Below are 16,149 nucleotides of genomic sequence, written 5' to 3'. Positions count from 1 at the left end.
TTCAGTCACAGGAAGTCTATAAACATGTATAGAAATGAGAAGGGAAATTAACTTAAAAAGGAAAGGTAAAGAAATGAAAACATGTATAGCTGAATGGCTTTAATCACCAAAGTTTTGGAAGAAATGATAGCATAATATTTAGAAAAGATACAAATAGTAATCCAAGGGTAGATTTTTTCCCCAAAGATTAAAGATTTGGTGAACATTTATGGTGAACAGAATTTATCCAATTCCTGTGAAATTTCATTAGGAATACATCACTCTTCAGAATGTCTGAAGTTTCTTATGACCTTTTCAGTTTGTTTTTATCTTGAAAATTTCAAAGTATCCTGCACACCAAAAAAATTGTATCAGGATGAAAAATAAAGGAAAACGCTTTGTTGAATGCAGGAAAGGCACCTCCTAAAGTGTCTAGCCTCATATTTTTGATCCTCATTTTCTCCACCATTTGGTCTGCAGCCTGAAGGCACTTGATTCAGTCTCTGCTGTGTGCAGTATCTACATCTGGCAGCTGTAAACTTGTAGTGACATTTCCTTGAGAATGGACAGGGAATCAGATCTACTGAGAGATGTTGACCTGATTCAGCAAGAGCTGCTGTTTTTTTACGCATATGACTATGTTGCTACATTGTAAGACAAGACTGTGCACAAATAAATTGTTTTACTATACATTTAAAAGGAGTGAACTTTAATGCATTATTGTCCTTCTTCAAAATACTAATATCTTCTGTCTAGTAACGTTTATAGCTGGACCAGTAATTTCAACAACTGGACAGGTAATAAGTCTAACTTGTAGTTTCAGTTTGCAGGAACAAATCATCTTTGGATTAATGAGAATCATGTATGTTAAAATAATTCTTTCATAATTTCATCTTATGACTGATCAAACATATTTTCATATATTTGTCTGTCTGACTGAATAACTAGCTGGGTTTTTTTTCTTTCATTGCCTATGTTGGAATAGACTCTACTGTAATGATCTTTGCTTACTGTATCCATGCTGAGCCTCATTATCTTCACCTGTGGTTTTAATCTTAAATATACAATATATACGAGTGGGCTCAGAAGTACTGTACTGCACTGCAATGCACACAGGCTACCTGAAACTGGCCAAAAACTCTCCAGGTGCAAGGTAGTAAAAAAAAAAAAAAATAAAAAAAATCCTGGCTTCTTTCACCTTGCAGAGAGACAGCAGTTCCCATTTTACTGGCAGACAAGGACTTACACAACTTGCAATATTTTGGAAAGGCATAGCTGTACTAGAGCTCAAAATGAAGGGACATCAGAACTCAGTACAACACGTTTTTCATCATGAGTAAACATCTGTGTAAGGAAAAAGATAAGGAGGGATCTGGTTTTGATAATAACTAAGTTATTTTATCTCACTTTGAAATAATCTTGACTACAAATACCTATGAACCATTCAAAAATAAATACCAGTCTTCCTACACAGTACATTAGATTGTTTTGGGGGACAAAAATAATTGAGTTAATGGAAGTACCAAATTTTCTCATAAGAGATCATGTTAAGGCCAAATATGCCCTAAGAAAAAATTATTTATTATCATTATTTATTAATTACTTCAGTTATGCTAACTGCACTGCAGCTGACTTGTAGATAAGCACTTGGAAACAACTTCCATACTTTTATGGTTGCATTTTAGTTGATACAGCAATTTTCTGCCATGAGCAGTAAGAACAAAAGAAAAAAAAAATATTATCAGTCTGGCATAAGCAAGGAACCAGAGAAAAGAGATGTGAAACACCTTGTTTAAAGCCAAACATTAGATGGTTAGAGCAGGACTTGAAAAAAAACCCACTTGCTTTAATTCTGAGGCAATAAATACAATTTCAGATAGATGTTACCTCCCATCCAGCAAGCTCTCTTCCAATAACTACTTAGCTGCCTGGAAAGAAGGAAGGAACAGGAACAGTGACTCATTGAAGGTCTGTTGATTCATCTCATGAGAGTTACTAATGCTTAAAAAAAATACAGCAGCAATATCTCCTGGTCTCTTTTGTGGGAGATGATTCACACAAAAGGAACTGTAGTCAGTGCACTGAGTGGAAAAGGGGAGGAAATGTGTGTTCTCCTGTCTGTAGTGGCTTGTAATATACTTCATTATATCCTTTTAACTGCAGCACTTTATCATGAAACTGAACTGCTCCCATACAACAGAAGGCAGCACAACAAGGGGGAAGCAGAGACATCAGAACAGAGCTCTCCCATGCAGCATATAAAGGGTTTTGTATAACTGATAGCTATGTTTTTTTTGGATGAAAGGCAAAATAAAAGCAGGTAGTAATGTTCATGAAATCAGATTTTGTCTGAGCATGGTAAAGCATCAGAGAGGTTTTTGGAGAGGAGAGAGTGGCTTATTTTACTATGAAAAATTGTTATGAATTTGGCACAGTTCTGAAGCTGCTGAGCAATGTGTTTAAGTGCTTACAAACAGACACAAGGATATTGATGCCCCTTTCAAATATGTCACATTTGAATGCAACAAAAATCAGTCAAAATTGGAAAGTGTGCATCATACTTACAGTGTTAAGAACCTGGTGTGGGTTTGAAAACTAGACATCCAGACTGTCACTTTTCTGTGATGTGCTTTTATGAAAACACATTCCCTGTGTCCTTTTCTTCCTCTTCTGTGGTGCTTTTCTTATTCTGTAATTTGTTTATTAGCTGTAAGTTCTGCTGTGGACTGTGGCTAAGACTTATAAAGGTGTTTAGGTGCCTGCGTGGTAGCTACTGAAAAACCTTTGCATCACAGCAGGGTCTCATGATGATATTAATTTATTGATTTTTCTGCCTGTCTGTGTAGGATTTCGTCATTTATAGTGCCTCTTTTATAAGCAATTTTTCATGGCTATTTATTTCTCTGTGGCTGTCCAGGGTCACCATCAGGGTAAGGACTCTGTTGCACTATGCACTTTACTACCACAATAAAAAAAAAACATCCAAAAATATGACTCAATTTTGTTTTTAGTATAGTAACTCTGTACATAAAAAGGGTGCATGTGAAGGGGTGGGGTAGATGGACCCAGCTAACTGTGTCCCAGATTTTCTGTCAAAGATTTTCTGCTCTGGAAAATATACTTGTAATAATTTATAGGTGCCAAAATCCAGAATAGATTTCCCAAGATTGAAGAAGATATCTTTGGTATTGTTTGCTTTTTATCCTGCAGCAGGAAGAAGTATCTACTAAAAATACAAACCAGAAGTATCATGGAGAGGTACAAGAGTGGGAAAGAGAACTGACCTGTTGGAAGTAAAAATATCTTAGACTTCATGGTGATTAGAGGTAGAAAACTTGATGCAGTATGTGAGTGAGGGAGCTGCCTGGTTTAGTTCATCATGGACTCATGCATACTCCAGCAAAATAGTTCATCTTTTGTGAACTATTTTGCTGGAGTATGCATGAGTCTCAGGAAATGTAAAGCCAACAGGAGACCTGTTCCTGTTTCCTGCTGTAGCAGTAGAAAACATAAAATTGTGAGTGAGAGAATTTATGTATTTATAAAACATTTGTTTCTAAGATTTCATACGAGTAGAGAGCTGTCTGCAGTGCATGATTTGAGACAAAAAGCTCTATTTCAAAAACAAAGTCAAGACATTTAGATCAAGAGGGTATAAAAAGTCTAAATTATGAAAGATAGTGTTACGGCAGCCTTGTGAGAGTAACTGCCTTCATGCTCTTAAAAATAGATTACTATTTTATTAACTTTTTAACAAAATTTTACATAAAGTTTTTATTTTCTTTTAAAATGTAAGAAATTATATGTGTTCAAAGTTTCTAAAGTTGTGAGCAGAAATATTAATTTTCCTTAGAACAACTGTACCAAGGCAAGATAGAAAGGCAGAACCCAAATGGAACATGATTTAACAATGAATTAATTTCCATTGTGATTTAAACTGTTTTTCTTTTAAACTACCATTTAAATCATAGTGAAATGCTGCAAAGTATTAGGCTGTGGCCAGAACTCTATATGAACATTTAGCATCTACCTACCTAGGGAGAAAATAATTATATTTACTTGAATCAGTCTGTTGACATAATTTGAGTTAACCATCTGCATAAATATTTTAAACACCATGGATACCACTGTATTGTTATTAAAAACACCTCTACTTTCATTATATCTAATCTTCTAGTCACAGAAAACCTTTTTCTACTTTAAAACTGAATTGCCTTGGTAAAACCAATAAAGACTAATTTATACTTTCAATAGGCTAAGAGAACAATTGCTAACACTTTATCTAAAAAGTTCAACTTAAAGAAAAAAAGTACCAAGTGGAGTACTTTCAGAGTACCAAGATTCTGTTTATCCACTTAGAAGAATGATTCTCAAAAATATCTAAATAATTTAGGCCCAGAAGACCCACCGGATTCAGGCCACATAGTCTGAGAAGACAATGAAGCTTGGTGGGACCCTTTCAGATTTCCTCACTCTCAGCATTTCAAGTTATGGCATGATGTTGGTGACTGGGATTAAAGGTAAGAGCGACAGTGACAAAAGACAGTCAGGTCTTTGTGTGCATCCTCCCCCACCCCTTCTTTCTGCCCTCTCTGATGGGCAAAGAGGTTCGTCCCAAGAGGAGAACACCAGGTGGAAATTGATGTATTCTGGAGATGGGAGAGTTGAGATGTTTGTGATTGGCTTTGGAACACATCAGCCTGCATATGGGTATAAAATAATGAGAGATTTTGTGTCTTTTTACTTCAAATTACAGGTAATTACAAAGAATATGTAAACTGATGGAATTACCATATCTTTTACTGACAACATTTTACCCTGCAGTCAATCAAAGTAAGACTGCCCATAAAATCAGCAAGTGAAATAGATATCATTGCCTAACGTAAGGCAGACACAAACAATATGAAAGTATATAATGGGTTTACCATAGTCAACACAATGGATATCCTTCTTTGATTAAAAAACCCTCTGAATTTTTGGAAGAAGAGAATTGTCACAGATTTAGCATATTTGATTTTTTTCTGAAAAGAGCAGGGATGGAAAACAGAATTGCAGAGATTGTTGATGAGATAGGTGAAGAGTAGGTCATCAGAAAATTAGATGATTTCTAATTTGGTTTGGGTCAAGTCATATTTGGTATTATAATAAATACCTTTGCAAAAGAAGTCAGCATATGTCTATTTTTTTTTTCCTCCAGTAACACAAGGTTGGAGAGGTCAAACCGTATCCCGATGTAATCAGCCAAAAATTCCAGGACAAATGAACAGCACAAGAATTAATGTCATTGTAGAGGGCATTGGTAAACCATTATCAAAATTTACGTTGATAGTTTGGATTACCTGTGTTTAAGAAAGAATTCAAGGTGCAGTGAGTAGGGAGAACCTTATTAACTTAACCAGAGAATGGAACAAGACAAAATATCTTATGAGAAGAGATAATGTGAGTTCGTCTTGCTTAACACAGCAATTAAAAGCTGGGAGAAGATATGATTGCACCATAAGCATACAAAGGGAGAGTAAATGCTAGGAAGTGAAAACAATTAGTTCAGCCAAGGTACAGTACTGAAACAAAAATGCATGGCTGTAAAGAAAAGATGCAACCAAACTGTTAGGAATTAGAAGACTTATAAAAAACAAAGATATGAGTCTGAAACAGCTGTCCAGCTGGCAAAGAGTCAAACTATTTTCAGTAGAGAGTTGCATAAATTTAGGGAGCTAGGCACAGGTTATGCATTTTAGTTGTCTGTGACTGTGAGGATCTAAACTCAAGGACCCAGAAGGTTTGTTTCTGTCACATGCCTGTAGCATCTGGCAATTTTGTGCAGCATGGCAAATATTTACCTTCTGCATAAAAATGATTAGCGTGCATTAAGAAGGTAACAAAGCCTCTGCAGCGTCATCATGGAACAGGAAGTAGACTGGAAATAAGGACGAAGACGAAGATGCATTACTGAGTGGTAGTGCCAGCAATGGTTTGCCATGTGTTGCATGGTTTTAGTGCTAAGCAAAGTCAGGGACTACTATGCTCTTTGAATGTCAACCAGTTCCCGCCTTGAACTTTGTGTGAGCTGTAACTGATTTATAAGACACTGCACATGAAATTACTTTTAAGTGGCATTTATGGCAATGAGAAAGGTGTCCAATCACCCTTGAGAGGAGAGGGGTAATGCTGGGGGGATGCACTGTATAGTGAAGGTCATGAATGCCATATTGACGCTGAAGGACACCAAAGTAAAGCAACCTGTAACTACAGTCTGCCAACCACCAAGCCAGTTACAGAAGGTAGCCTTAATTTCCCCGCAGCCCTGTGACTAAGATTTTCCACTGGTCAGTTTTAGCCTGTTCCCCAGCTGGATTGTTTATCTGCTGCCTTTGGCTGGCTCCTACCTGCCAGACTGGGCACCTATCCCCATCTGCTAATTTGGAACAAAACAGAGGTGGCACTGGTCTTCTCAGATGAGTCATAAATTGGTTTGTTTGCATATCAGGCATTTCTGCATCACCTGCCTCATCTGAAACAGAATCTCGTCTTTCAAAGAATGGTGCTTGCAGTTCTTCAGACCAGGTTTTCTTTTTGTTTGTTTGAAATTTTCATATTGTCCTGGAATAGAATGACAGTTTGCAAGTACTGTTGTAAAAACATTTGGGTCATAAATTTCCCAGAAGAAATGTAATGTTTTTCCACTTAATTTAATAACTTCTTGTGGGCCTCTGGGATGAAGAGATTCCTCAGTGTCCTATGCATTCTTTGACATGTGGCTAATGCAACATGCTTTCCTAGGGGGGTGTTTTATAGAAAAGTGACCTTCTGCTAGGAAAACAAAATAACAACTCAATTAAAAGAAACAATGAAGGTCACACCAGTTTCCTTACTGAGGTGAAAAACTAAGCAGTGGAAACATAAGATGCATTTATTTTAACATATGGGACTTTGAGCATCCTGTGGAAAACTCATTGATATGGTAGAATTGCATTTTAGGATGCCTCTGGAGAAAGATGTGATAGAATTATTAAAATTTGCAAGAAAACATATTAATCAGTCATGTGTTAGAGCATTCAGCCTGGATGAATGAACACTTTTTGGGCAGAACCAAACAGCCATGGGAATGGTGGTCCCTAGTCTGTCACTGTCACTTGTCTGATTTTGGAGGAGTTACTTATGTCTCAACTAAGTAGCGTAGAAACAGCTGAACCCCAGAAGCAGCACAAGACCTTCCATGTGCAGATGTCAGGTATTAGAGTGCTGTGAGCATTCCCTGCCCACAGAGCAAGTCCACCCATCCTGCAGCCATGCTGCTGCTCTCATTAGCAAGCCACTCCATATGATCCCTTTCACAGCTGCCAAGTTCAGTGATCACTCCTTGGGGAGACTTTTAGGGCACTTTTAGGGGTTATCAGCCAGGTGACAACCCTGAATGCAGTGCTTATAAATGTTCCCAGCTTTTTGCAAAATTAATAAGAAAGCTCTTTCCTCTCTTCTATGTTAATGCCAGAACCAAACACAAGCTGACCTTTACCTCTAAGCCTCATTTTTTTTCAATTGCAAAAGTGACTTGCTGTTTACTTCAGAATAGTAACAGTGAGACACAATTCATTAGTGTCTGTGGATTTTTTGGAGGTGCTGGAATGAGAGGAGCTACAGAAGTGAGTATCTCTTCCATTAGAATTATATGACAGTGTCACTGAGAGAGTTTTCTGGAAACAGTGATGGTAGATGCTTCTTCCCAAATTACCACAAATACGCCCCCTCCAAAATTTGCTTTCAGGAGCAAATCTTTTCCAAAACTTGGGATATCTCTCAAACAGAAAATTCAAATGTGATTTACTCGACAAGCTTCTCAGGTATGAAATAGCTACATTTTCATACTTATAACTCTAAAATCTTCAGTCCATATTTCATAAGCATACAAAATTTATAGGAAAAAAAGGAGAATGCATTCTAAAAGAGAATGCATCCTCTCTTTCTTATTCTAAAAACCAGTTTTAATTTTAAAATAATCTGGAAATTTTGACCAGAGATGGAAGCCCTGACTTACAGAAAAATTAATACCTTATTAATTTTTACCTCAACTACCACCTTTCTAAGCAATCCTAGCCATTGTCAGCTGACCAACTAGCTATGAAAACAATGAGGTCCTGTGGATTTACTGGTGTATGTAAAAATTGAGGCTTCAGGTAATTCTACATCTCTGTCAACTGTTCCATGCATGGTGACAATACAAGCCTGCCAGAGGAGTTGCTTGGTAAATGGAATAGCTAAAGTCTTCAGCCACATTCAAAGTAGCAGTTTATTTCTGTTTTTTTCTCTACACCATTCCTTGTCAGATGTTTGCAAAAGCTATTTCTGAAATCAAAAAAACATGGTCTTCCTTTCCTTCCTCTATCCCCCCTCAGAGATGGCAATCTGAGGGCATCTTGCTGAAGGCATATGAAGTTACTCTTCAAGGTACTGCAAATGTCACCTCTTTTTCATATGAATCAGGAGAGTTAGAAAATCTGCACAATTATTAGACCCTAAGATAACATAAGACTCAAGAATTATTAGGCTCAAAAACAGAATGCAGTAAAATTATTTAATGAGTGTTCCTAGTAACCACTTTTGTGCTCAGAATAAAACATGCAAACTCCTTTCCAAAGACTTGAAGCTAAGAATTTTAATAGGCTGAATGATTTGTTTCCCTAATGCATTCACCAAGTGCAGCAAGCTGATTAAAATACTGGATACTGTAGAACTTTTTTGTTTCTGGTCTATAGACCTCAGCTTATACATCATTAACCATGTATTACAGGTACACACAGCTATTTTACACATAAGGGAAAAACAAAATGGAATTTGTATGTGCAGGATGTTGATTTTGACATTTTCCTTTTGGAATGGTAAAAAAGTAAAGAAATTGAGAACAGGCTTTGTAGGAAGTCCTCCTTCTCCAGTGAGAACTGTACCTGTATGAGAAGGCAATGAATAGACAAAAGCAATCCACTGGGTGAATCAAAACAGCTTTCAGTAAATATGTGGTGATGGTCTTTTTGTGTAAAAAGATGGTCTTTTTATGTAAAAAGCCTTTAATACAAAATAGCTGTTCTATTAGAGAATGTGATAGATAGCTGAAAAGCAGCTTGCCAAAGGAAAGCTTCTTCAGAGTTTGGGGATAATTCTGTAATTACCTTACTGACACAAATTTATGTTCCTATTTAGGAACAAATCCACATATTAATTTTACAGGACCTCTATAAAAAGGAGACAGGCTTAAGAAGCACCAGAGCTTACTGTAGAGCTGTGTAAAGTACTTCTGAAATTCTGAAACTTTACTCTTCATTTAAGTGAATTACAGAAAACTCTAAGTGCAGACTAGAACCCCCCCCCCCCCCAAAAATACGTAAAGCAAATATTAATTAATAAATGTGTAATTCAGTGAAGAGGGTGTTTTTCTCTTTATTACTGAACCCATTTTTTCAAATGTGACCTGTAGAACACTTAAGTCACAGGAAGGCCTTTTCCTGGAGCTCTCAAAATTTCAAGCAATAGTTTCCAGAGAAAAAGGGTAGAGTGAATGCAACTATCTCAAATGAATTGCTTTGTATTTTTTAGCAAATACAGTCTACATAGTTCTTACAGTTGTTTTTCATCTTTTCTTACAGATGATATTTCAACTTATTCCATCAAGAATTTATAATCTAAAGTTTAGATTCAGAGACATGAGGCAGAGGTTAAATTTATGCATGTCAGGTCTCAGCAAAGTCAGTGAATCTCAAGCATAGGTTTAAAAAGATTTAAAATTAAAGTCCTTTATAATGATACTCTGAGCACACTGCCACTTTCTTGAACTGGTACATCTATTCAGTGAGCCACTGCAGCAGGATTATTATTTACCCTGAGCTGAGCTCAAAAGAATTTTAGTGGCTGTCAAGTCATGTTTACACATTGATAGCGTCACTTTTTAGCTAAGTGACCAACAACATGGTTGGTCTGATTACAGTGGCTGAGAACACCTTCCATAAAGTATAAGAGCAAGAAGCCCTGAAGATGCCCACCTCAGCTGATTGTAAGTACTACTTAAATTCAAAGGGAAATTAAAAATAGCTGCCACTTTATTATTAAAGGGCTTTGCCCCTTGGTAAAGCAAATAAGACTATTCCCTGTGACTCAATAGGAGAAATTTTCATTCACTGAAGTTGCAGATTAGAGAAACTGGATTAAACAATGTGAAAGAAATTTGTTGTAGAAAGAAAGAAAAAAAAGTCACCCAAATGGAACTTGGCATTCTATTCTTATCTGGAGGGAAAAATTTAAATGCATTTTAAAGGAGTCTCTTAGTGGTTTCTAAATTTCTACATTCTGATTTGTGTGTTTAAACTTTGGGAAGCATTGAAAATGGCTCTGCTTTCAAATGAGTTGTGTGTACCTAAATCACACTGAATCTGCATAACAGTATAGATTATCTAGGGCCCACAAGCCAACTGCTTCTCTTTCAACATTAATGACTTGCTGACTTTTGTGCATCAACATTTAGATCTGGGTCCTTGGCATCCATGAGCAGCTCCTGCAGCCAGAGGAAGCACACATCTTTTCCCAGTGCCCCAGTGCTGGAGTGCAGGGAGGCTGTAACATGCTGCTAGAGGCTGTAATAACAACCACACATAGCACAGAGGGCCTCTCCCTGCTCATTTATGGCAGGGTCAGGGGAGAACAAAGGAGATTTAAAACTTGTTTCCCACTAATTCAACTGCTTCAATCCACTAAGCAGGATTCAGGTGCGGCTGAGGATTTCAGCACCTTCCTTGGAAAGTTTGCCCCTGGGCCATTAAAAATGGTTTGAATAATAAAATTGACTTGCCTCTTGGTGTCATTATACCCTCGTTTTCAGATCAGCGATTTTATGAAAAGATAATGCTGATAAAGATTTATTTTTATGAGATATTTTATGGCTTTTAAATATCATATGCAAGTTTTCAGCTCTTTGGCTTCTTGGAGTGCTGATTAGGATGGTGCTTCTTTTTTCCTTCTTTCCCCTGTTTCCAAAGCAACCATGAAATAAAATAGAAAAGCACACAGAGCCGAAGACATAAATTTTGAAGAAATAATTCTGACATGCAATTTTGGAAACCCTTTTCAGGTCAGTGTCATTTTTGTAATTGATGTTACCAGGTTTATTTGTCTTTGTATTTTCCCCTCAATAAACAATTCAAATATACTTCAAGCACTCCTTTCAAAAAAGGCAACTTGAAAACATGTCAAGCAGCTTGATTTGGAAGTTTTTTCAGGATTTAGACAGCTTGCATATTTTACTAAATTGTACACATTTTTTAAAAGCTACAATTCAACATAATGCTTCAACTGACAAGTATAGTAATAGGAAGTGTATACTTACATTTCAGCTCCAGTTTGATGAAGTCAGTGTTCCCCAGATTCTCAAGAAACACCCCATCTGAGGCTGATGTTTTGAAGTAGAAAGAGATGTCTGCACTGGTTTCCCCTTGGAAGGTGGAGAAGTGGAGGTAAGATGATGAAGTAATGAAAGAAGCTGCGTTCCAGTAATTCCCTGCAGAGGATAGACAGGAAAGATGTGTTTCAGTGCTCCCTTGAAGCTGTTGGAGAAGTTGGAGATTTTAAGGTTCATCTATGCTTCGGTGCTGTCTGTGCTGAAGAAAGAACCCCAAGCACCTTGATTCTTGCTATCTCCATTTTGTTTTTCTGGGCATGGTGTGTCACGTTTCAGAAGACAGAGCACGTTAATGGTAAATTTATTTTCAAGCTCTTAATTTATCATATCCAGTCATACTCAAATGTTGTTATTATATGTTTATTATAGTAAGACTATCATGGGAGATCATTCAGAGGGGCAAAACACTGACTTGACATCTGCTTCGCCTCAGGCACATGCTTTGCTTTCATATATTGCTGCATGTGTGACTTGTCTTCAAAATTATTCTACACACCTACACCCCCTCCTGAAAGTCTAGCCATGTCTATCAGAAGTAAATTAATTTAAATCACAGGAAATATCCAGTAAATGAAGCTAATCAATATAGACACAATTAACATATGCACCTAATAGTCCCCTATTACATTACCACTGGAGAAATATAATAATTAATAACATCCAAGAACTACTACTGTACTTAGCTAGAATGACAGTCAAATTCAGTGCAAGGTAGCATTACAATGCAATAAAGAAGTAATAAGATATAAGAGCAGGTAAGATTCTCTTAATAAGAAGATCATAAGATTCATAAGAGAAGGCTTTGGGGTGACCTAATTGCTGCCTTCAAGTACCTGAAGAGAGGTACAAGAAGGATGGAGAGGGACTTCTTACAAGGGCATGCAGTAACAGAGCAAGAGGGAATGGCTTCAAACTGATAGCCAGTAGGTTTAGATTAGAGATTAGAAAGAAATTCTTTACTCTGAGGGTGGTGAGGCACAGGAACAGGTAGCCCAGAGAAGCTGTGGATGCCCCATCCCTGGAAGTGTTCAAGGCCAGGCTGAACGGGATTCTGAGCAACTGGTCTAGTGGAAGGTGTCCCTATCCACTGCAGGGATGTTGGAACTAGACAATCTTTAAGGTTGCTTCCAACCCAGGCCATGTTATATTGATTCTATGATGATCATATAGGTGATAGAGTAAGCCAATGAGAGACTGAAACAGCTCATTTTGGTTTCATCAGAATGCTTAGGTATCCATCTTCAGAAATTTATTAGAATATCACTCATGATGTCATCACAGCTGAGCCCTTAGTATTCCAGCTAATAAACATGATACTACTACTTTCCTTTCCAGTCCAAAGTCCCAGATATTGGTTTTCTATTGTTTGATTACTGAAGTATGTGATAATGCTATTATTTGTCTGGTTAGCACTGGATGAATATGAATGAGGATGGCTGAAGTTTCAGAAGATCAGCTGTGATGATACATTATACTACTGACCCACACCCATTTCAGAAGTTTTATTATTTGAGTAATTATTAATCTCTATTCAATTTTAAATCGAACATCTGAATTAGCAGATGTTTTTAGGTATAAATAAAAGCATACTATTGCTTTCCATAGTACTATTCCATACCCTACATTATAATTCTGCCTCTCTCAAGGATTTAGGGTATTTGGAAAAAGAAGCCATTTTCCATTTAGTTCAATGCATCCCAAGAGGAAAGTTGTAATTGAGATTTTGTGCATGTATGTGTGTAAACACACATTTGAGCAGTGAAAATGGGAAGAAATAGGCATTCATGAAACAGGTATGGGTTTGTGAATTAACCAGTTAATCTAGATCAGCTAGTTTTCAATATGTATTACTATTTACCTTCCTTATACAAATGAGTAATTTCCAGATTGAACACTACTAATGATTTCTATAGAAAAGTCAATAATCTTCATATCATAAACCTGCATGGGCAAGAGATATCTGCTCATTATTTGCAAGTTTGTTCTTTGAAAACATACCTAGTGCTAAAGCAGCACAGATAAAAAAGGTCTTGAATTTTATTTTCATTCGTAGTCTCAGGTCTCATTTTCTGTCACTTTTCAAAGTGCTCTCTTAATATCAGGGTTGCTTACGGTCTAGATGCATGAGTGCTATGTCAATAATCTGTAAACACAGGGTCCAGATGGACTTTGTATATGCTCTTCCATTTGCAGATGTACCTGGACATCTCTATTTTATTTTCCTGGGACCTACAGATATGCTAGCTGCTGGCAGACCCTCAAAAAAGATTTTACTTCACTTGCTGAATAAACTCACATGAAATAAGTGGGACTCAGACAAAAAGCCAGGAATGTATTAATACAATCTCTGTTCAGGAGCCAATTTTGCTGCCCTAAATAACCTTGTAGAAATGCTTCAATTTTTTTTTTTAACTTAAATAAGTATTTTAGATCTCTAGCTTTATATTCCTTGAATATTACTAAACTTGTTAGCCTAAAACACATGACAAGTAAAATTGCTGTGAATGTGAGAGCTATAAAATTCAAGTATTACTGGAGACAAATCTCTCTTCAGTGAGAAAGGTGTCCAAGCCACCTCACTTCACCAAAAGAGAGCAATACAGTGCATTATTTTAATTAATATTTCAATAAAGTAAGAGTAGGACCTGCTATATGAAACAGCTATATATTTTGCAGCATTGTATTTACATATTTTTAATTATCTTACAAACTTGAAACCATTAAATGCAATTTGACATAGACTTAGTCTGCAAGGCCGGGATCCTGTGGGTTAAATCCTTAACTATAAGAGTGCATAACCCAAGGGCCAGTTTGCCTTTACAGGGCAGTAGTTTTCAGTTGTATGTGACCAGCTGGACATCTCAGAGTTTTTAGGATTGGTACTGTTTGTGGGTTTATCCAGCAGGGTGCAGCCCTATGGCAAAGATTTCACATTTTTACCACAGCACACTTGCAAGAAAGACTGCTGCTTCTGAGTGCCACTGCAGGGCCAGATAGGCAGGTGGGTTCAGATGGAGTCTTCATCACCTTCTTATTGAAACAAAATGAATCAATTTTTATTTAGGGCTACATTCAGCCTGCTGAAGAGCAGAAATCACTAAGGATTTTGCATTTAATTCAAAATGCTATGATTTGACTTTGCAGAAAACCTTGTCTGCAGATGTTATTGGTGAGATGATAAATATAAATGATGCAGACAGAATTGGAGAATCTGCACCTTGAGAGAGACATCTTCAAAGACTATTCATGAGAAATTCCTATGAAGATAAAATCATATTTTTGCACTCTAGTATACATTCATTTCAAATCAGTTAAGGGAGAAAAGTCTTTTTGTTAAGAGTACAATAGAAATGTTTTGCCAAACATAAATAATGATTTTTATCATAAAATGCTATCTTTTGATAACAAATGGGCTCCCTAAGGAAATACTGTACAAAAATCCACTTTACACACATTATTACAGTTTCTTGCTAGGAACTTTTATCAGTCACTATGCCTCAAAATTTCTTTGGTACATTGTCACAATTCTTTCCTCAAGTGGTTTGAACATATTGATCCTACAGGCATTTTTCTCCCACTTTAGGCTGACAAACTGTAGATGGAGAAAACTGGGACTGCAACTTAAACCACCGAGTAGAGGTATGGCAGCAGGAATATCAGACAGAAGGTGGGAAAGGGAGTTTATTTAGAAGGAACAATATAAATGGTAAGTTTTTATTTTAAAAACATACCAGAGTCTAAGGATAATTTTTATTGTATTATCTAAAATACAAAATTATAATTTTACTTTCTTGTTTGAAACCTCAGCTATAATTTTGTAATGAACACCACAGCTTTGTTGTGCAGTTCTGTTGGTTTAAACTCGCTTAGTGTTTAAATTTGATTTAAACCAATTAAACAGGTACAGAGCATGCTGCTGTCATGGAAGCACAAATACAAATCAATCAAGACACCAGACAAGCCTTTTCAGTTGTTTGCAGCTCAAGATAAATGTGGAGATCCGCAAGGCATGGCTGTGTTTTTCATAAAATTTCTTGGTGGTGGCAGTAAGCCTTAGGACACAGGGCACATGGAGGCAGGAAAGGGAATTGCTGACCACAGTGCCAGAGGAAACTGCCATGGATGTTTGCCTGGATCCAAGAAAGAATCAGAGTCGTAGCTGAGACAGAGGTGCTTCAATGCACCAAGTAACACTTTGTGATTCTATTTCAATTTGCGTCAAGGTTGCTCACAGCTCTGCCTCTCTGCTGTGAAAATTAAAATCCAACTAGTTAAGCTCCTGCAAAACACTCTTACTGCTTTCTCATTAGTTTTCCTAACTCTGAGCTATGGTGTTCTTTGTAATTTGTATGATACAAAAGTGTCTCTTCTACTGCTCCAAAAAGACTCAGTCTCAGACAGGTGGCTGCACTATAATTGCAAAGGTATAATTTTTACAAGAACAGTGATGGTCTGTAGCCACAAGAAACCAGCCCTACTACAAACGTTAATGAGAAGGGACATCTTAAATCTCAGATAAAAAGCTGAACTAAGACTTGAAGATTTTTCCCATGAAGTCCCACCTCAGTAAGAAGGAAGGAGACCCATAACACTGACAGGGACAAACACACTTTTTGATCTGAGTTATGCAACATGAACAGGCATCTTTTAATGTGTGGCAGCTCTGTAACTTGAAAATATAGAGTCACTGGCCTTATAGTAATCAGCCTTTCAGCATCTGCCTTGCAATA

At 36.9% G+C, this 16,149-nt stretch overlaps 1 protein-coding gene across 1 annotated transcript in view; it reads right to left on the bottom strand.

The window, feature by feature from the left end:
• CNTNAP2 (contactin associated protein 2) overlaps window positions 1–16,149 on the bottom strand; it is a 1,013,892-nt gene that overhangs the window by 96,159 nt on the left and 901,584 nt on the right. Inside the window, exon 16 of the mRNA XM_041425209.1 lies at window positions 11,348–11,518. Within this exon, the coding sequence (XP_041281143.1) occupies window positions 11,348–11,518 (171 nt within the window). The remainder of the gene's footprint in view (window positions 1–11,347; window positions 11,519–16,149) is intronic.

This window comes from Onychostruthus taczanowskii, unplaced genomic scaffold (genome assembly GCF_017590055.1).
Source record: "Onychostruthus taczanowskii isolate IOZ18803 unplaced genomic scaffold, ASM1759005v1 scaffold88, whole genome shotgun sequence".
Classification (NCBI taxonomy): domain Eukaryota; kingdom Metazoa; phylum Chordata; class Aves; order Passeriformes; family Passeridae; genus Onychostruthus; species Onychostruthus taczanowskii.
Note: the sequence above shows the minus strand (reverse complement) of the source record. Positions and strands in the feature narration are given on the sequence as shown.